This window comes from Varroa destructor, unplaced genomic scaffold (genome assembly GCF_002443255.2).
Source record: "Varroa destructor unplaced genomic scaffold, Vdes_3.0 BEIS01000002.1, whole genome shotgun sequence".
Classification (NCBI taxonomy): Eukaryota; Metazoa; Arthropoda; class Arachnida; order Mesostigmata; family Varroidae; genus Varroa; species Varroa destructor.
Window position 1 is genome coordinate 1,651,150 of NW_019211455.1, and position 22,308 is coordinate 1,673,457.

General features: G+C 40.4%; 2 protein-coding genes and 1 long non-coding RNA gene across 10 annotated transcripts in view; 1 reads left to right on the forward strand and 2 right to left on the reverse strand.

Annotated features, from left to right (window-relative positions):
* The window catches only part of LOC111245477 (uncharacterized), a 43,254-nt gene extending 23,350 nt beyond the window's left edge, over positions 1-19,904 (reverse strand). Inside the window, exon 1 of the mRNA XM_022793870.2 lies at positions 19,308-19,904. The gene's annotated coding sequence lies outside the window, so the exon portion shown is untranslated. The remainder of the gene's footprint in view (positions 1-19,307) is intronic.
* LOC147757233 (uncharacterized) lies at positions 2,526-7,018 on the reverse strand. The gene is made up of 2 exons (XR_015321072.1): positions 6,257-7,018; positions 2,526-4,682 (listed from the first exon to the last, which is right to left on the reverse strand). It is a non-coding gene; the product is annotated as an uncharacterized LOC147757233 (long non-coding RNA).
* LOC147757234 (uncharacterized) lies at positions 4,564-18,592 on the forward strand. Of its 8 annotated transcripts, none has more exons than XM_086980047.1 (5): positions 4,564-4,703; positions 5,841-5,928; positions 6,137-6,238; positions 16,844-16,983; positions 17,344-18,592. In XM_086980047.1, the coding sequence occupies exons 1-5, from the start codon at positions 4,692-4,694 to the stop codon at positions 17,485-17,487; spliced, it is 486 nt and encodes a 161-aa protein (XP_086836173.1). In that variant the 5' UTR covers positions 4,564-4,691; the 3' UTR covers positions 17,488-18,592. The 8 variants fall into 8 exon arrangements, 3 of the variants coding, with proteins under 3 accessions (XP_086836173.1, XP_086836175.1, XP_086836174.1); XR_015321070.1 differs by having other exon boundaries at positions 4,590-4,673; positions 10,960-16,983; XM_086980049.1 differs by lacking the exon at positions 16,844-16,983.
* Positions 19,905-22,308: the final 2,404 nt, after the last annotated feature.

A 22,308-nucleotide genomic window follows, 5' to 3' on the forward strand; every position in this document is an offset into this window, starting at 1 on the left:
GGTATGCTCGACAATTAACACGGTAAAGTGCAGCTTTGAGAGGACAGAACCAATACTACTTTAGAATCTGTGAAAATATAACTTACAAGGTGAAAAAACAGCATCTTAAGCAGAAATCTTCAAATTTACAACTGCTGTAACCTATCCGAAATACAATCTATTTAACGTTTTCTATTTCTAATATGCGCATAGGATTGTGCGCACTTCCAAGCTTAAAACGACAGTTTTTCCAAGACACGTATCTGATGTTCGTAAGCATGCATAGACAAACCATGAGCCAAATACCACCGCTTTCATTGGTCCAAGCTTTACAACGCCCCGCACTGTACATGTGTGCATTTACGTAATTTTCTTTTTCATTCTTTACATATAAACGTAAATTTATTCCGACGTAACGGTGCTACCATCGATGGGACGACATTCATCATAGCATGATTACAGTCGGCGAACGGCAATACTTAACACTGCTAGAGGACTTGACGGGTCGCTATGATCAGACACAGGCGATGGGCAAGAAGACGAAGAAAATTGAGTGGAAGCCCGAGACACGGTATGATGTCGAATTAACGCCAGAAACGGTGCAGATGACGGAACATAAGAGGCTGGTAAATGGCCTGAGCCACTGCGACAACGGCGGCAGAAACAGTTTCAGCTTCATTCGTTGCCTCCGTAACGTTGCTATCGCTACGATTGTTGGGTCGGTTAGTTTCCCTCCGAAAAAGCTTATCCACATAGACCTCGGTAAGGTCATGATGATCAACGGCAATTAACAGCAATAGTAATAACAATTAACATGGCCTAGCATCGCAGCTGATATTGCTAGCGTTGTCGCTCGCATCAGCGTCGAAATCATCATTATTATCGATACCGCATACAAAAGGACAACTAAAGGTAATAACAGAATCGTACATCGATGTTACTAAAAACGCACAGAAAGAAATGGGTGCGAAATATTTGAATAGATATTATTGATCAACATGTTTAAACGACGTGCTTTATTCAATGAACGACAAGGATCACTGTGTGTGAATGAAAAAGATTAGAGGAGGTAACTGCAAAGATTATCACTGTTATTATGTCCCTATGTGGTCTATGGGACACTGCATGTTTGGAAATCACGAGTGGCTAGATTATGTCTAGCTGTAAAAAGAAATGATCAAATTGGCTAGGAAGACGAGCGATCCAGGTACCGTCTCAGTTGAGTATGTCTATAATTCGCATTTATGTGTGGGATAAGGGCGGAGTGTTGAACGCGCTTGTCTCATTTGAAAAGCCCGCGCAATTCATTTGCTTGTGCGATACTGTTGTTGCACTGGCATGTGAGAGATATATATTTGTATTTGTAGATGTACGTTAGGTATATAGAACGTGCACAAGCACAAGTACATAGCAGCTGCACTACCTTACATGAAGTGCTATTCATGAACGAACAAACGAACGGGCGTCACGAAGCCATGAAAATAATGAGAATAATTTAAAATCTCTTACTAAAATAAACACTAGCTAGCCCCGTTGTAATTTACGAGATTGCTTTACATCATTAGCAGCATTGTTGTAACGGGAGAGAAAAGGGTAGCAATTGGTTCGCAGAAGAACCATAATTCGTTCCTTTCGACGCCAGAGATCCAAAAATAAACTGGACATTTCCGCTATCATTAAAAATGGTTTATATTTCGTATTGTTTATTCACTTAAGTTAATTATAATGCGCACGAAATAGCTTTATTGTCAAAATCCATTTATTGACCTCATTGGCTGTTGAAACGCTTTACAGAAATTTGCGTGCACTCTATAAAGCGAAAATGTAGTGCATTTTAGCCTTTGCATTGAAAATTGATGGTCCCTACAAATCAAGTCGAATCTAAAAATGTATGATATATTTTTATTTTTTGTTATTAGTCTGTGAACATTAAAGTTACATTAGGTGTTCTGTGTTCTCTTACACACAGACAACACATCCTTCAAAGTATATCAAGCTCTAAGGGTTTAATAACGACTGATTTCATCGAACAAATAGATAAACTGTAGCAACCAGATCTAATATAAAATTAATGCGATGAACGCTCCTAGAAATGACAGAGAAATGCAGCTGGCTTGCTTTCAGGACTCCCGTCAGTAATGTAATGCAAAATCATAATATAATAATAACAATTAATAGTTTAGGATACCATGGAAACGGATGGTCCCATTGCACCAAATAAGGGTGACAATTATTGAAATCTAGGCTACTTATTTCGTCTACCACATATCAGCGTTAGGAGGTAATCGTGCAGAAATCTAGAACAGATGGGAGCAAGGCTTTGCCCTTACTTCTCTATCTAGCCCAGATGTAATTATTATTTTATATTAATAATAAATATAGTAAGAATAATAAATGCTACAATTAAAACTAGTGAAAGCACGCGCATGATTTCGCATAAATATAGAGGTACAGTTGGATTACACGATATCGTACGATTTCTTTCGTTCCAAATTTCACGGCAAGGAACGTAAAATTAGTAGACGAAAACTCACAAATGATGAGCCTTTTTATAGTTCTTCTTTTTTTGACGAATTTGTTTCCTTTTATTGTGTTTACATAGATACACTAACGTTATCAATAATATAGGCATTCCAATATGTCGAAGTTTATTGCGCATCGTTCTCGGAGGGTCGATTTGTGTTTTACTAGGCATCTTAAGTGAGCTGATAGAAGTCACACTGCGTAGTACATACAAATCGACTATGCCGAGTAAATAGTCCAGACAAAAAGGTACTTTTGTTTATTGTCCAGGTTATATGATCTTATAATTACACGTAATCAGAGTTGGAATGGTCTCAATAATAGGGCAAAATCTGGCAGACAAGAGGGCCGGCTTTACCAGGGCAAATACCGTCATACACGGTGTTCAGTTATAGGGATAATGAATTAGTGGCTAATATCATGCACTATGCTGAGAAGATGTGTTTTGTTCAATCCAAAGTAACAAGTAAACACAGAAACCAGAGAGCCTGAGCGTGACAAGGTTTCTCAAGAAAACAGCGTGATCTAGTTGAAGTAAATGTTTCGCTCGCCAAATAATATACCACAACAAATTGTTTGATCAACATGAACGAGACGTCAGGCACATTCTCCAAAATTACTGGCTTATGCAGGAGGCGGGAACGAATGTACTCTTTCTAGGTACGCCTATAGTGGTAAGCAATGTTGCAAGATGCCACCTTTCGTCGGGCTAAATACTACGACTCGAAAGATGATAGTTTTTTTCGATATGCTCATCACCAACACACGCTGTAGTGCTCATAAGCTCATCTAAAGCGCTAACGTAGCAAGTGTTTCTGTTACGTGCTTCCCAATCTTCGTTGACCAGAGCGGAAGGCAAAGCTTTGTGCTGAACGTTCATACCGACGATCCTAGTAATCATACTGTATTTTAGCCACACAGAAGTACCACAGATAGAACAAAATAAACGTGTGGCTTCTCGGTGAGATCAGCAGGGCTGTATAGAACAATGTCACAGCAGCACTCCATAATCGCACAGAGAACCCCCAAAACAACACAACTAAAATATCCCTTCTCACATGAGAATGATTCACTGCGACGATGACCGATGAAGGGGTCCAGTGAAGTCTGCCATCTTCGTTACGTCAGTGCGCGGTTGGGAAGCATACAAGCGTTCCATGTTAAACGAGAACCAAGCATTCAGCCAGAGGAAGTGTCTGTCTCTATGTGGCTACGAACGTATCTTGACAAACTTTTGACAAGTGGACTTCTGGACGTGGTAACGGCCAAACTTTGTTGATGCTTGCTTCCCGGTGAAGCCCAACATACGATTCTGCTGCTGTGATGTTTGTTTCATGAGTTTTCCTCCCACTCATTGTTGAACACGTCAGAGGTAACAGCGTCATAAATGACACAGCGAAGGCAATCGCGATATGGTCAACGTCTTTTCAGCACTTTTTTTCTTAGGCTTATGGTGAAAATGTACAGTTGACTTACTTTTCACGCTTAATTAATCTAACATAGAAACGTTTGGAGGTTTGAGAGAGATGAGATGGATTGAACAAGCAGTAAAATAGGGACATGTTAACAAAACAAAAAAATATGTTAACAAACTGTCGTTATCGACAGCGTAATGAGCGATAGGTAATAATGATTAGGTTTACTATGTCATTAAACACGCTGACGCTTGAGGCGCAGGCTTTAACATGCAGTAGGATAATACGCAGCCTGGTTCACTTTGATCTTTCCAGACAAGCACAGGATTTAATAACAAATATGGTATCGCTTCTTAGCATATTTACGGTCTGTTCGATAAGATCAATTGTCGACTCTCAGGATTAAATCAAAATGCAAAGCAATCGTTTGTCATTCTGACTGCGGCACTGTGCATAAATATATGGATAGATTTTAAGTCGTAACACTAATTATTGCCAATATTGACAATATTTTCCTTAGCAGTATAATTCGTACATAACTTGACCGCAACAGTTGGGATACTCAAGAAGCGTGAATTTGCCGGCCTGTAGCCGAAATGTAAACAAACCAGCAGACGCTTTCGCCTACCTCTATACCTTGTAGCTACCTGCTGAGCCAAGGATCATTACCGCAAGCGCTACCTGCAGCGGTCCCGTTTTAACAGATTGTCTCGTCAACGCCTTCGAGCAGAAACACGCGTCTTGTCGTTGACATCGGTAGCTCCTCTGGAATGGATGAGTACATCCGTAAAGTTCATTCTTTCGTTGTCTTGAATGAGCTAGCTTAAATTAACTTTAATTCATTACGCCATCCATGAGCAGCGGTCGATCTGTAGCAGGACATTAGTAAGAAAGTGAACAGAAGGAGCATGAAGTCGTACGAAGTGGACATCCTTTGTGCCCATCACGACCGAACAGGGCGGTAAACTATAAATGTTTCTTTTTCATCAAGAGAAAGCTCTGTTCAACTTATATTAGATAATACCCAAAGGTACATAAGAAAAAATTATAAATAGCTACGGCGCAAAAACCAAGCTACACTCATACATACTCACCTTATATAATTCCCAATTTGGGTCATCTGTTTTTTTCTTTGATATGTTACCTATTTTTGAAGCTGGGTGTTTCTACTACAAAGTGGTAATATAAAAGCACTCTATTTATGTATAGCCAATTGGAGATTTCCGAATTCATTAGAAAGGCTGCGGATAAATATTCTGAAGTATGTTTTCCCTTTTCAGGTTTCATAATGTAGGCTGAATAGATCGTCTGCTAATAATTACTGCCTCACTTACGTTAACATCAAATTTACCTTAGACATAATGGTAATCATTTTGGATTCATGATATAAAATTATTATTTCGCGGTAGTCGGTTAAAAAACAGAAAACTAAAGCGTAGTATAGATTTATCATGTTTCAATTAAACCCTTACTGCACGGAAAATAATAAAAACTTAGGGAATCTCGCGAAGCTTTTTCTTAATTGTCTCCATTGGCCGCTTATTTCTTGGTTATTAACCTTATTTTAATCTCGGAAAAATGCCGTTTTTCACATATACATGGAATAACACCAAAAGATTATTGATATTGTTGTCCGATAGCCTAGACGACATCATGCAAATGTGCCCTGTTCGTTCAGGTGAGTTTAAAGAGCCCGCGAATGACCTCGTGTTATTTCATCAATCGGTGAAATCTGCTGCAGTGTCGATCACCGACTCTTCGATCTAGATGTCTTTCATATGGCTTAAACTTGATCTCTTTTCATTTTGTCACCGCATTCTTTAATCATTCCCACGGATCGACTCTGCTCAAAATGCTAACACAATAGATCTCTTGGTATTATGCAAGAACTATAACTAGTGCTCGTTCTATTATTGGCAATAGCACCTGCGGCCACCTTCAGACATCGCAATATCTGGTCCAACCAACATCACTGTTCCTAAGTGCAATCTGGGCCCGCCCATATTAACAAGTATGTGTGTATATTTTGTGCAATATTGCTCCTTCATACTTGACATCCATTCTTCGCTGCAGTGACGGCCATTGTCCATTCATTTATCTATCGACTACTGCTGTACAGCGGTCTGTTACCCGCCATGCGATCGTGCCGGCCCTCCTCTACACAACGCTGTTGTCATAAAAACAGTAGCGATTAACGTCTGCAGTCTATATATTTTCAGAAAGGTTCGGTTACAAAAAAAATCACTCGTCAAAGCACCCGCTATTCGTTTCTACACCCCCGCTCCCTCTCCGGTCATTTGCCGACGATGTGCTACGCTCAGGTGAGACTTTCTTTATACCTGTATCTAACTTAAAGCAACTGGCTTCCCAAGTTGTAACGGAGCGATTGTTTCACACAGTTTTTATGTCCACATAACCCGTTTCCATGGGTACGCTCGTGGATACACAAATATAAAAACATGTTTACGCACAAATCGACATAAGATGCAAGTATATAGATATGTATACACAAGAATGAGTTTTTAGCGGCTGTCGCCAAGCAGCGCAGAACTTAGGATCCAGCGTTCAGAGTAAGGCGCGACTCGTTAGTCTGACGGCTCAATTTTGACCAAACGACAAACAAAGACGGTTGACGAGTCGAACGATAATGTTTTACACAACAGCAGGGTGTTGTCAACGGGCACAAGCCAGGGAACCACGGAAGAAGTGACTCTGGTCATACTGAATTGCAGCCGCTGCAGCCAGTTAATAAGAAAATGCTCAAAAATTGCTGCTATTGTCAAAATCTTGTCCACGTTAGTCGATATTGATCGTCTGATATGGTTCGTCACCCAATCGTCATTGAGCCGGCCGGTCAGTTCGATCATCATTATTTTCCCAAAGTTTCGTCGCGCAACGCACGGTGCCGTTTGTTTTGGTACCGGCTGATCTCAAGGGGCAATGAGCTAGCGAATGAGCGAACCAGAGAGACAATCCAACCAGCCGATATTGGAAGGGTTGGTGGTCTGCGTTTACTGTGTGCAGAGAAAAAAAGCCTCTGACAGATAAGACGATCAAGAAGAAGAGGGAAAGGTGGCAATAGCTGCATTACTGAAAACAGTATGTGATACGTTCCGTAGCGTGCACTTGCACGCGTGCACAGGAATTCTTACACAGAGACGCACACACTCGTCAAAGTCGTTCCCATACACCAGCCGGTGGGATGTTCTACATAGGCCCCAGCACACAATACCCGCGACCCATGTGATGGTCGACGCTGACCGACACATATTTCCGACGGTGTCTTTTCAACAACCCCATTCACTGTGTTTTCGCTCCACTCGCAATGGCATAGCGAGAGAGAAAGAGAAAGGGAGGCGTGTCTATTTAAACAACTGCATAAAATGTGATGATGCGCTGATATGGGAGAACAAATATCTTTACAGATAAACAACACAATCGAGGGGTAGGATTCTTTGCTTCACCCCAAGGGGACAGAGGACTCAACCGAGGGTAGCCCGCGGTAGAGAAAAAGAAGGCGCAACAAGACATAGTCTCGTCCTCCTGGGTGCCTGCCTGCTTGTCTGTGTCATTGCTTGATATTACACAATATATAGAATATCAAACACAGTCACATAGCTTCTCTCTCTAACACACAGTTAGTTACAGATAGACAAACGCTCAGTCCGACCATCTAGCCAAGCAACCCGCTGGCCACGCGGATCGAAAGAAATACACATTCAGCCTGACATCGATCTTCTTTTACTGCGTTATCATCGTTGGCTTCGTTGACCGATAGGGTTGAAAATGTTCAGTAACAACGGCCGACGCTGCCTGCGACAGTGGCTGTGCTCTTGGCTCGGCATCTGACCAAGTTGGCGTTCAGCTCCACTGCGTCACGGTAACTATAGTGACGACCGAACGACTAGAAACGACCGTTAGGATGAACGCTGCCCTCCGACTTCCCCAAAATTCCCACTCCGGTGCCGTTCCGACTTCCGGCGTTTTTCACACAGCTCCAAAACGGGAATAGGACCAACACTGCGGTTACGGCCGCATCAGCGCCAGCACTGTTAAATTGATGGCGTTCTGCGACTATTGGACCGGTGCGCGCGCCGTTAGCGTGCGTTGCTCGTGCCGTCCATCTGCTGGCCGATCTAAAATAGACGTCAAAATTGTCACTACTGAATCGATGTGTCTTTAAGATTTCATCATCAGCTGGATCAGCGGATGTTGTAGTAACCGTTCAAGCACCAGCAGCGGAAACCAACCACAACGATAAAGCAGCTACAATGGCAACGAAGTCATTAATATTGTCATAACAACAATAGAAAACGGCAGACCACAGAACCATCGGTGGCTGGCGTCATCGGCGATGTCACCTATTTAACCAAGGGCAGAAGTTGAAGATAGGCGCGGCCGAACGGCTTGTAACAAGCAGGGTACTACAGATTAGCAGTGAATAGCGCACATTGAAGGGAGGCATTGTTATCGGTAACAGCCATTGAATAACAATCTTTGAAACGACAAGAAATCAATGGTGAGCTAATCAACGTACATGCACGTAGAGGCTCATGCACTCCTGTGGTACTATACAATAAAAAAAAAAAAGAACAGCAGTATAAATGTTAACAGAAATTCGCTGAAAGGGACAACACAAATACACTGATCGGTCGGCGATGGCAACGTTGACAGCTCTCTCAGATATTCGGGAATCTCATACGTGCGTATCGATGCACGCATGGAGATTTGTTGGAAAGAAGAGATTTAAAGCAGGAAAACTAGCAAGATGGCGCGCTCTTCATGTTAAGCTAACAAATACACTTGACAAGGCAAAGATCGAATCCGTGACTGTATGTGTAACTATTAAGGCCTATAAATTGTAGGTGTTATATGGCGCATTCAAGAAAGTCCATCGGAAATTTCCCATAAAATAGTAAAAGCATCTCATCGAGTACTCACAACTGCAGGAGCCTTTAGAAAAAATCGCCCGGGTAAATTTGGTGTTACTTTGCGGTTGTCTTTGCGGTTAACTTAGCTAGTATGAACACGATCTGAATATACATATTTAAAATTTAGAATGACTTTTAGAAGTTCTTCAACCAAGTCTTTTTTACCAGGTGATCTCAGAACTTTGATTCAACTAACAAAGCTAGAACACTTCTCTAAAGATGTCAGAAAGCAGAAGGTGTAAGTTTTGCGAAAAATAAATGTTGCGTAGTCCGATTCTCCAGTTTGATGTAACTATATTTAACTAGACTATGGCAACACCTTCTTGTGAAAATTAAATGCAGATTTTTACCCTGGAGGGTCGCCTTAAGAGCTAGACATTGCTTGTAGAAAATCAGGCAAAAATATTTAAGCTTGAATCACCCGTCGCGTGCTTTGTGCGGACGCAGCTCGTGAAGATTCATTATAGTTTTATTAAATCTATATCATTTATTACGTACTAGGGACAAAAAGCAAACCTGGCTCTTGTCACGCGACTGAACTAAGAGCAGTCAAATTTTAACGAGTGTAACTTAAACGGGTTTAATCTGTTGAATCATAAAGTAGCAAATTAAGATTTCCGCACGAATTTTCTTCGGTGTTTTGACAACACGTACGTTACGAACAAATATGGATGTTTTGCTCGACAAATTAACGATTATGTAGAATATTTTGATTAGTGTTAACACATTAAACTATCCAAGGAAGGTATTCGCTGATAACTCTGTTGAGCTCGTCTCAATTACCCTTGTATGAGTAAGCCACCCCTGAAGATTTCCTATGCGTCTTCAAACCCGGTCTGTCATGTCGGTGGGAAGCTGCTACGTTATCACAAGTTTTTTTGTGATGACATAGCAGCATTTTGCCCTTTTCATTGCTGTTTGCAGTTTGTAGCCTAAACTAGATTTGTGACAGGCTTCGTTTTGATATGGGTGGTAGTAGTACTCAAGTGTTGGAGTTTAGATTTCAGAATCATACGATATTTGGTAGTAATTTGTTTGTTTCTCATAGAAGTAAGGTTTTATGAAGAAGGCTGCGGGTAAGATTAAATCGCAGATAGTTAGATAAATGGCTCGTAATCTCCAGCAGGACCCATTTTCGTTTAACCAAAGGACAACTTCATTAAATGCTCATAAGTAAGTAACCAAAGTAACATAGCAAAAATAGACGCTAGGCGGGTTCTGTGAGGATGACTCATAATCACAGAACATGTACAGCTATATTTCTAAATGCTTCCCTAAAAATGTTATCACGAGGGTAAATATGTACCTGTCACAGACGGAACCTCACCGTACGTTTGTAATATAGATACGTGTCACGCTGATTACTCATTGCCCTGTATCAGTCAACATGAATCGATCATTCCCGAGACGACTACCTTCATGTCTAGTGGACCTACGAATCTCTCGGGATCTCCCAAAAATAACTTTTCCGGATTACAGATCTCAGTTAGACTCTGGTCAAGGATGAAATGTGACTACACACGCGTTTGTGACATTTTCTAGTCTAAGGTCTTAGGGTTTTTCAAGTAATAGCTTTCGAAACTATCACCGACTTGTATCCTCTAGATATCCAAATCCAGTGACCCAAACACGCAGTTTGCAATCACACAGCCTCTTGTACTTAAGCTGTTATCAATACGATCAGCCGAACAGAGGAGACCATAAGAATATCTAATACGTTTGAAGAAACGAGACACAAAATAGTAAACAATCTACACAAAATCGGCTAGGTTGAATAAAATTAAATTTTCGTTAAAGTTGGCAAAAAGTTTATTACTAACCTTGCGCTCGTGATATTGACGTGATATTGGTATAATAGTAAAATTACTTCCTTTCAAAAAATCTTCCAGCAATACATCTTATCTATTTATGATCAATGTAGATACAGGCATAATATAAATAGCATTATGTAAATCTACAGAAACTACAGAAAAAGAAACATGGTTTTCTTTTCCAATCTTTCAATTATATCCCGCTACGATCCTCTAGACGTAACGATGGTAATGTTACCGATTAAAACACACGACTTTATTCTTGCCAAAACTATATTAACATTGAGTTTGTTTGTACAGTGATGACGACGACGACGACGACATTATTTAATGCCCCTTTAAACTCATCCCATCTGAATGGAGGGCATGTCGGAGATTGGCAGACAGATGAAATCTATCACTCAGCCATCATTATAAAGATCATATGCTCGATACTGACGTCATTCATCATCCATCGTTAAGTTACTTTTATCTTTCAATTACCTTTTCACTACATAGCAAATTGACGTCGAACGAACGTCCTCGAGTCCACCGAAGATCGCATTATGGGATCACGTATTTTATCACGTATTTTTAGTATCTATTATATATAATAAATTCATGTAGAATGTATGCTTACACATACCTACTTCGATTGTATATGAAACAAACATAAGCTCGTGCCAAACGTGTGCGGTTGTTAACAGATGACCGAATGGTTGTCGCCAACCGCCGTCACACAACGACTCCCAAGTAATTGAATATTTATCTGTTCCATTGAAGAATACATACAGACCAAGTTCCAATATTATATAGTGGTTTTACGAGATGAACGCCAGATTGTCCTGTCCATCTGGCAGGGATGTTCAGATCATTTTTCAACACCGTTTTGGCGATATGTTGTATGTTATGCTCAATGAAGGCAGCCTTAATGTGGTATACATACCTCTTATGTGTTTACGTTTGGCTGAGAACAAAAAATGAACGTAACGCTAATAGTCGCGTAAAGCCACTGCCCTCGCAGTTCACCACCGCATTTACTACGGATATTCAACAAATCTTCATCGTCAACATGACGGCCAACATGAGCTTCGTCCGATCACGCGTCCTATTATCGGGTGGTACACGCGAACCTAATGAGCAAATTACTAATAATTTGCATGTATTTTTTGCCTTTTTTTTTTGTTGCGTTTTCATCTTGTTTAAGAGACGTTTCTGATTTTCTCAGAAAAACGCTACCGAGTTTTTCTGCTGCCGCTTATAACGCAGCAGAGGATAGAAATGGCGTTTAGTTAAACGTTACTGCAGTGATGGATACTGTTGTCAACGCGGATGGCAGCACCATGCCAGGCTCTAGTTGTTCTATGCGTCGTTATAGAAGTTAGACAGAATGTGTGCTACGGCCCCGCAAGGATCAGTCCAACAAAAAATAAAGTCGTTTTCCCAATAGCGAATACATGCTTTGCCGTTTGCCCGTGTTACCACAGTACGAATACTCGATTTGTATCGTTTTTTTCATCAAGTGGCATCGTTCTTTCGTACACAGTTATGACGGCGTTATATCAGTGGCTTACTCAGGCCACTTTACTAGTTAAGACGATTTGTTACAGCAGCGTATAGAATCCGTCAATGAACATTAACGTTTAGTGGCAGTAGCCTATAGTAGAGAGTATCTAAATAGAGGACAAGCTGTTAACTTACTTACTTACTTAGTTAGTTAAAACTGGCAGAATTAAGTACTTGCTTTTATTCAGGTCCGAACATCGACTGTACGTATATGGTGTCGCCGGCCGTCATCTTTCGCTTATAATTGATTACACACGACTAATTACAGGGTCTGTATATTACGTTGAAACATGTCGTTTTTTTCTCACGAGAACGCGAAGATGACTAGTTCCTGGATAAAGGAGCTTTGGGAACAAAGTGCCCCACATAGTGAATAGTGCAAAGCTACATATCCATATCAGATCATGCTCAGTGATCCCAGATCTGATCTAAATTGGCATTATCTTAATGAAAAATGGCATTTTCGAATGATCATTGACTTCTTCGATAAAATGTAAATATTTTGATAATGCCAAAGTAATGCGCGTATATATACGTTACCTATGAATTTCCAGTAGCAGCTGGTGTTCTAAATAGTGGTTACATTATAATAATACGTTACTTGGTTTCTGTGGTTGTAATGGACCCAAATGCTGAATATTGACAAATGCGCAGATTCATTCTATGGGGACGCCAAAAAGACGCTTGTCACCAGTGCAAACTGTCCACAAAACCAAACAAAATTTGATAATTTCTTAATAAATGGATAAAAAAGTTCAAGGACCCCCTACACTGTACAAAGGACAAACGTATGAGGTTTAAATTAGGACTTCGTTGTTACTTTGTAGAACAAGATCGGTAAAGAGACGTTCGGTGAATAGTCAAGGCCTCATCGAAGTAAATATTATGTCGTATGCAATCGCGAGGAACATCTATTGAAGAGTAAGCGCATTCGGGACAGGCCGGCGTGATCTCGTAGCTTTACGTCTTTTTTTTAGTGTGGTCAAAGAAAGGTTTTTTTTTCTGGCAAAGTTACAATGCTTGTGACGAACAAGGCTGATTGTTGCGAGCAGTAAAAATGTATAGTTTGACCGACAGGCACAGAAATAGGATCCCCATTCAAACTGTTCGCTATTGATTTAGCGGATTACATGTCATTAGAATATAAAAGATTATTTAAATAATCACTTAAAACGTGTTTCCATAAAACATCAAGCTATCTGTAAAAAAATGTCACCAAAATTAACGTGAGACAGCAGGGTCGTTCTGTCAGCCTAGATCGACGCCATCGATACCAAAAATCGTGCGCTCCAAGAAGACGGTTACTACGGCGATCTTTTTACCGAGCTACGGTGATGGCTGTTTCCGCTAGACTGTAACACACTGTAGCAGTGTTCATCGCTTCTTTTCTGCTTGGAAAGACCTCTGCTCAAACACGTAACGTAGTGCAGCATAAGAACGAAGTCATAGAACGTCACCGTGGCCATATTGGTGACTGATTCTATTAGATGGACGGAAATTTATCGCTTACATTGACGATGGGTTCATCACAATCGATGCGTAACGTGGTATTGGCAATGGGTGCAGTTGTGGTGGCAGGAAGATATTTAACAGTAGTGCTAATAATAATAATAACAAGAGTGGTATTCGTGTTAACAACATCGCCTTCGCATAATCATTTATACAGTGAAGAAGAGTTAGTTGCGGCGCTGATAAAAGAATACATATATAAGTAGACACGCTATTCGTAGGTCTGGCGGTAGCTGTACGTAGCCCGGTCGCATCGCGTTCAACCCAATACATCGCCGCTGGATGTTAGTTCTCAATTAAACCTTAATAGCTTCACAAGCGAATGTATGTGCGTGTGTCTGTTATCTGAGGAAGCGATCAGACGCCAATCCGAAGGTATTAGTATAACAGAAATTCGAACGCGTTTGTTTGCAGGGAGACATGTTCATTGTCAGTGCCGTTTATATACTAATACAATTATGTTATAATATGTCCGATATTTCTCTATGAAGAAAAAATCTCAGAGCGGTGTCAATAAAATGAAAAATCTCCAAGAGCCTTCTCAAGTGTTTAATACGATGCGTTCCACTTGCCTGCTTCAGCTGTGATACGAGTGCTACGAAGAATGTACATATACATCAGCATTGACAATGTTTGTAAAGAATCACCCTTAGCATGTATCAAAGATGTGAATTATTGAAATCTACAACTTCTGAGCGCGGCGCAAAGATCGGTTGAAAAGAAATCTTGATTGCTTTCAGGGGGCAAAAGCAGGTTGTAAGTTCGTATTTCCTTAATATACGCATCAATGAAGTTGCTTTTAATAGTTTTTACGGTTCGGTTGAACACAAACGTTCCCAAGATACTGGCAATGGGGTATAATATAAATTAAACAATGATGCGATGTCAAATCATTAAGAATATTGATGTAGTTGCCTTTTGGCTCACTTTCCAACAAGCGCCATGTTGGGATTCAATTCCGCTCAAATAACGGTCGGTTTCTGTAGATCGGTGATCATGGCAAGCGCTTATTATCTTACTATTTATATTACATTAAACTGCAAACAATATTCCCCTGACTTACAGGAAAATCGTCTTACCGAACTAAAAAAACGTAAGTTCTCATGCTTCAGGAAATATGAAAAGAAAGATGCTGAGTGGCTGGTTGTTCTCCTCACAGATAACTTGGGTGACGCCCGAATCCCACACAGATGATATTCTCTAGATAGACCGTGTATACTGATAACAATTCATTTGGCTTTCTTCCCATAGACTAGAAATCATTTGCAGGACGCGTTTTGCTTTAGTTTATAGAATAATTTACAAACAAAGTGTATAGTAGTGTAGCTTTAACGCCAGAAGTTTTCTGCTTATTTTAGCTATTGCAACTTCGACTTTCTCCCGTCTGGTTAACCCTGATTGAATCGTTCTCAACTTATTACCGAACGAGACGTTCAGTGATTTCCCAGTGAACTACTATAACTCTTTCCGAATTTATTATCGTCGCTCTTAAGAATGTTCTTATCTCTGACTTGACGACACAAATAACAATTGGCACTCTTTCTCAGTAGTAGTAAACTGATTTACCAAGACGCTCGATCTGAACTGGATGATGAAATGAATATTTTGTGTTATCGATCCTTCTCTGGTCAGGTTCAGTTGAGTAAACTTATTGCGTCGTATCTATAAGTAACTTCGACAAAGCTGCCTCGTGTAAAAAAAAGTTTGCCTAACTATGAATATGATTGGAATCAACTATGGGATGAATTCACGAGCATGCACACAAATTGCGAACCGAACGCCGGTACCTTTCGTCATTAGTTGAAACCATACATCTATATTATTACTATTAGGACCAAGCGATTTTCTAAACTGCGAGTTGTCCTATATGCCTCGGTATGGAATCCTTCTTGAAATATTTTCACATTTGTGGTTTTTACTGAAGACGAATAGGATGAATGAACGACGAGACGAATGAATGAAATACAAGGTTGTGATCAACCGAAATACTGTCTAAGGCCAATCAGGAGTCGAGTATGTCCTCTCTGACCAGACCCGTGACATATGCTAGGGCTTGATTCGATATTATGGCTCTCCAAATATTGACATCTAGCGAACCTTCACACCCATATAAATACCGTTTTAACGCTTCTTGCTACTTTTCTTGTGTGAGCAAGGTTTTGGAGTAACCTGCTTAGGGGTATAGCCATGCAGGTGGTTCTTGGTAGGTTTATCTGGGGTTTCCTCAGTAGACCTGTGTAATCATTTGCCAATGGTAAAATTCAAATTAGCGATGGCCGTACGTTCATGGCCATTATGGCAACGCCCTCGAAGAGGTACGCATTAGTTCGTACACTTTTTGAATCCCTTGGAGTGCTTAAATGATTACTACATTCAATTTCTGACTACGAGAATCTATAATAATATATAATTTGCATAAATGAAGCAAGCTCATCATTGTAGTTCTCTCTACATATATACAAAATATCCCGAAAAATGTTTCAGTGGTCATAGCCTCCGGACCGTCCTTCTTCTTTAGTTGGAAATAATGAGTGGATTAATTTTTAAACAGAAAAATTGAATAAAAAAAGCTGTTGGAGGTATGGAAGTGTTATAGAAGTACAAAGACGATATCGCAGCGAGTTTCATACAAATCCGCCTCCGCGATTTATAACTAAGAGAATAAAAGATATTTGAAGCGGACGGAAGTATTGAGGAAGCTTATATACCACTTTCCGGAAGACCAGGAAGCGTCACCAGCCAAGAGAGAGTAGCTGAAAAGTACTGCAAGGTTACATGAAAAAAACATCTCAAAAGTCCATGTATTAATGAAAGTAGTGGTAATTTTCAATACTTGCGGTAGGAGAGAAAATGGAACATCTAGATTCTTCTTCAATTTTAAGATGAGTTACACGTAAACAAAAAAAAGATACAAAATAAAGCACATATTCTTATTTCTCGTTACAAGAGGCGTTATTAGCTAGAATGTGCCTAGTCTTCCTAGCAACATACAGTTGTAATAATGGCCTGGTCCTGCCCATTTCACGCGCGTCATCAGCGTCGCTATGACCGCTGCTACTGCTGCAAACAATCAAACTAGCCTGCCTCAGTTTACCTGTTCATTAAGGACGCAATGTATAACGTCTAGCAGGGCTTCGTAATAAAAAGAACGGAGGGGGTGCAAGGCGTGTGGGGTTCGCCTCTGTCAAGAAAGTGCGCCGCCGTCGATACATGTCTATCTTCGTCTGCTTGCGCACAGCAGCGGCAGCGGCAGCCTCTTCATTCAATTCGGTAAGTTTCATTCATGGATAAACCCTGTACTTCGCCCCATACCAACTAACAAATAACAGAAAAGAACAAGATGCTCTAACATGGAGACGTTTGCAGAACTACCTACGTCGCCGTTGTAGAGTTGTCTGAACCCGCACGAACTGGGATAATAAGTAAAATCATTACTTTTGTCCATTCCATACCTTCATTCGGTTTCTAGCGTCGATTATATGTGAATATTTTTGCGTACGTCTGCATAATATATCGTGGTCGTAAAATCTGCGTACGCTCTTAGTGCCACGTCTAACACGGCATGTCTATAGCCGCACGCGCTCCGCCTTCCCTATTTTATTGTTATTAACTTATTCTTCTTTCACACAGGTAACGTGTCTTTGCCCCCTGTCACTCACCCATCAGAAATACGGCGTACAATATCGTTCGCAGACGAGCTGCAAATTTGTTTTGACATCTACCAAAGGCATCGGGTGCCCTCTCAACGACGGAGCGCGAGAGAACAGATTCTAAAGAACGACAATAATAATTACTGCCGTGATAATATTCCACTGTGTCAGGATTAGTGCAAAGACGGTCGTCGCTTTAAGTATACCTATAATCTGCAATAGGTGCCACCGACGCATCTTAGAACTATCGCGTCCTACGATGTTTAACCTTCGAAAACTTCAAATTAACATTGCTATTGACTTGGCCGTCATACAGAGGACCAAACCGATGCATAATACCCCGTCGACCATTTGCAATGAAAATTATGCAAAAAAAGAGCGTACAGAGGCAAACCTTAACATGATAACCTTGTTAGCAGACGGATCTGTTTTTTTTTTTGTCATTTAATCAGGTGTGATCAAATGATAGCACTACAAGGTAAAGTTAATAGACATACCTCAGCCTATTTAATGCCTTGATACAATATATATATATATATATATATATACATGTACGATTTCGTTTATGACTTCGTCGTTAGCTAGAAAATATATCGTGGGTAATTAATTCACGTTTGCGATCTGGGAAGCCATTTAAGCTAAAATTTTATCTTTTAATGTTATTCATTATTCATTGTATATATATATGACATTTTTTTCTGTTTCTGCACTAGATGTATCACCGTTACACCATACAGGTGGGCGGCAGGCTGGTCCGAGGGCCGACAGTTGCTATTTAGTTGACAGCCCGTAAACTACAAAGGATTGCTTGTTTTAATACGACTCGTTAATAGTGCTTCAGTTGAGGATGGCAGTTAAGAGGCAATAGATAGTAAAAAAGCAGAAATTTCATCTATATATCTATATATCTGCAACTAATAGTTCGCTCCAAATATCAATAATAAGCGTTTATACAATAGACGGGTTCAATATTTACTCAATAGGGATGATGAACGTAAAACAAAAATAACTCGTCTTATATACAGTGGTGCCGGGATCTATTTTGTCTGCTAGAGTTCCGGTCATCGCTAGAGTATGAGGCGTATACTTCGTTACGCGTTATCGATCATTAGATTTCGTTCCCTAAAAGTTTCTTCTAACTAACAGTGATTAGTTCTTAATAGTTATTCACGATCGATATAGCGTTTACTTAAGTTGGAGCAAAATAAACTGATTCTATGTATATTGTACGGTATTGGATCGTTAATGAATATCCGTAGATCGATAAAGTTAACGTTTAATAGTGACTGTTGCTATTAGACCTATTAACTAGTTTCATGACACGTTTTAGCTGATGGTACTCAAAGATTTTCAACAGAAAAGCGGCAATTAACTTAACCAACAATTGAATGATAAATTTGCCTACGCAGGCACAGCCTGTCAGCGCTGTTAACAGCCTAGTGCCTATGTATGTGTTTTTTTGCGCTTTCAGGTGTGCCTTGTTACGCTTTAGTTATCAAAAAAAAAACCTCAGACAACACAGCTTATCTGTTACATATTTAGGCCAAAGTACAAACTTTACGCTCAATTGAAGCTAATGTATCATAGTCTATGAAAAAACACTATTGCTCTTTCGTTTATGAACGAAAGATCTTAGATTTAATTAGGTGATATTCGAAGTAATGTTTACCGTTTAGCTCAAGCGGATAATGCTTATCGCGGAATAGGCGGCCGCTGTTCATCTATTGAGAAGCACAGCGCTTCGGCTGTGACAAACACTGCTAAAAAAATCCGAATACGGTTGCCAATTAAGCAACACAAGTGATGAGTCGAAACATCACTGAGGTCAGAACCTGTTATAAACAAAGATTTTTCCAATCAGCGTAACACGGGTGTGCACCCGGAAAAACATGGCGGAGTACGTTATGCACTCAGTTATTCGAATTGCGATAAGATGCGACATACCGGCTATGTGAAATGACGAGCTCCTCTTTGGCACAGGAATCGGATGTGCCCAGCGTATCGAACTTCGACTCTCTGTGTTCTATCACTCAACTTCCTGTGTTGGGATACCAAGCAGAAAACTGATCTATGTCTCTTTGGCTGTATCCTTCGCACCCGAACCTCAAGCTTGATTACACCGTTGATAGTCGCTGGTTTATGGTCCTTGCCAGCTGAAACTGCCAGTGGGACTTTATATGCCAGGAAAGGTTGTCACTGCTGTATTGGGTTTCTACTTTGTCACCTCAATGCTTCCACGACGGTCCAACGCACATTCTACGTTAAGCTCTTTTACAACGCGTTACACCGTGCTTGACAGTATCGTGACCACTCTCGTCGTCGTAATAGTGTGAGACAGTGTAAAAAAGCTTAACAATTCTTGCGGATTAGACGTATGGAGTAGCAATCATTTTTCATCCACATTCCTAAACTGGTGCCAGACGGCCAACGTACTGGTCATCGACGAACTTGACCGCGGCCTTACCGTACGGCGTGCGTTGGTAGAGTGTTGAAGTAGAGAAGCTGTCGCTTTTGGCGGTTGCGTTAGAAGTTGCGAACGGACCTGACGGCCACGCGCGGATGCCCGGCAGGGGCAAAGGAAGAGAGGGTCATCATTTGACGCCCCCTCGGCGAGGGTGACGCCTCCTGGGAAGGGCATCGCTGTTAAGTGACCGGGATAATAGTAACAACAGGCTCGACGCTGCCGCTCTAAGCCGACGAAATGGGAGACGACACTGTCATCCCTAAGGATGCTCAATGCACCCGTAGGCACACATACAGGCAGCCAGTGACACATAGTATAACAGACTAACTATAATAGATGAGCCAAGCGGGCGAGACTGGCTCAGGCTAGAGCTAATAGGGTCCTTTTTTACGAGGTGGTCGTTCAGCGGGAGAGATTTGCCTCGCCGTGCAAAAATCCGGGATTTCGTCACCCAAGTCGCCGTGCAGTGAATGAGTTTCCAGGGGATTCGCAGAGATCTAATCCCAACTATTGAAAACGATGAAATAATTGAATAAAGCATGACTGTGCAATGGGTCAGAGAGTTTCGTTGTAAAGAGAGTGAAAGATCTTAATATGTGTACATGTACAATATATGTTCCTATTAGGTTTGTTGGGTTATTGTGCATTTTGTGACACATTTTGTGTGATAAGACGAATATTCACTGCTCGAGCAGCTTAATATTTAACTATTAGCAATCCAAGAAGCGATTCGGATACGGGTTTATTTGACGCACTTGAGTATATAAAGTTATTTCCGTATGAAACCGCCAAGTGCATATTTCAAACGGACATTTATTTTATACCAGTGCGACATTCAGGGATGCTTTTTTTCGTGTTTCGTATTTGCGCTCTTCGAAATACGAGACCGCTCATTCGGACCTCGTAACTTGGATTGATAACTGTAACGAGCCATGAAATATTAAAAAATTCGAATGGCGTCCTAGTGTGACCTTCATCTTGGATCCTAAACGAAGCCGTAGAAGTCTTGTGTTCTACTACTAGAAATACCGTAAACCACTGGCTCAAAAAATTAGGGGAAAAATTTACTTGAAGGCGAGATAGTAGCTAACGAAGGCTAAAAGGTAAGCTATTCTATCTCAGAGTGCACATGTATTGTCGCTCACGTTTGTTGCATGTGTTGTACTTTTCCACTTGGGTCAAATAAATAGGGTGAACAAATTGGACAAACGGGTTCCGCACGATTTCGAGCGAGGATCGAAAATTGAACCGTAGAGACGCTGCCCTGATGTTGCAATACTGATTCATTTCTGAATAAAATTCTGCCTTATGATGCTAACTAGATCCTCTACGATAATCGGAGACGCTCACATCAACAGCGATCGAAACGGTAAGACATTACTCTAAAGCAAGATACATAATTCTAAAACTCTTGGTGTTAATTCCGTGGTCCAATGCGATTGTTATCCACTACAGTCCCAATTTTTCCATAATGGCTGAGGTGCACTACGAACGATTGGAAGAGACGCCGAACAATTTCGGCCTTAACCAGGATTTGTGACCAGGGGTGTGCCGTTCTTATTGTCGTGCTTAGATGACACTCGACCCTACAAAGTAAAAATCATCATCGGCAAAAGTGTTGAAGTTAGAACTGGAAGTTCTTTGCCATCATCCATACACGCCAAACATTGCTACCACAGACTATACTTTTTTTTTAAATCTGGGCAACTTGCTAATAGGAAAATTGTTCGAGTTTCAACAGGATGTCGAAATTGCTTTTTGAGCATTCATAGACTTTTTTTATACCCCAGGCTTCTACAACAGTGGAATAAGTAAGTTATTATTCAAACGGTAGAATGTCATAAAAAATAATAAATTGAAAATGGAAGAACTAAGTCTCTGCAGGAAATTCGAAAAATCTAGAGTCTACTATATTAAGTTTCACACTGAACAACCTACCTTGAGAAATTGATTGCCGATCACATGTTCAGCTTCCTATCATTCTCTGGACTATTTGATAACGATAAACAGATGACAGTTTTTTTTATTTTTCTAGTGCATTTGGCCAAGTAAGCCAGCTAACGATGATAGGACACATTTTTTATCGAAGAAATTAACAGACGTTCCAAGTTTTGTACGCTTAGCTATCTTGAAAACATAATCTTTTGTGCTAACCTTTATAATATAAACATTTTTAGTTAACATGACTATGGATGGTCCATCCGCAGACCTCTTTATTCGGACTAATCTTATTTTTTATTTTTCTCCTAGACAGAACATTTTTCGCATAAAGCACACATTCGATATATATATATATATATATATATATATATATATATATATATATATCGTACAGGGAAAAAACAGCAACAAAGTCAGGATTTCTTTAATGACTTAGCGTAAACACGGCTACATAAGATTTCAATTGTGCATGTGAAGATTTTCAATGCTCCGAGCTAATGAAGATAGTCATAACTATTTTCACACAGGCTCTTTTTTGCT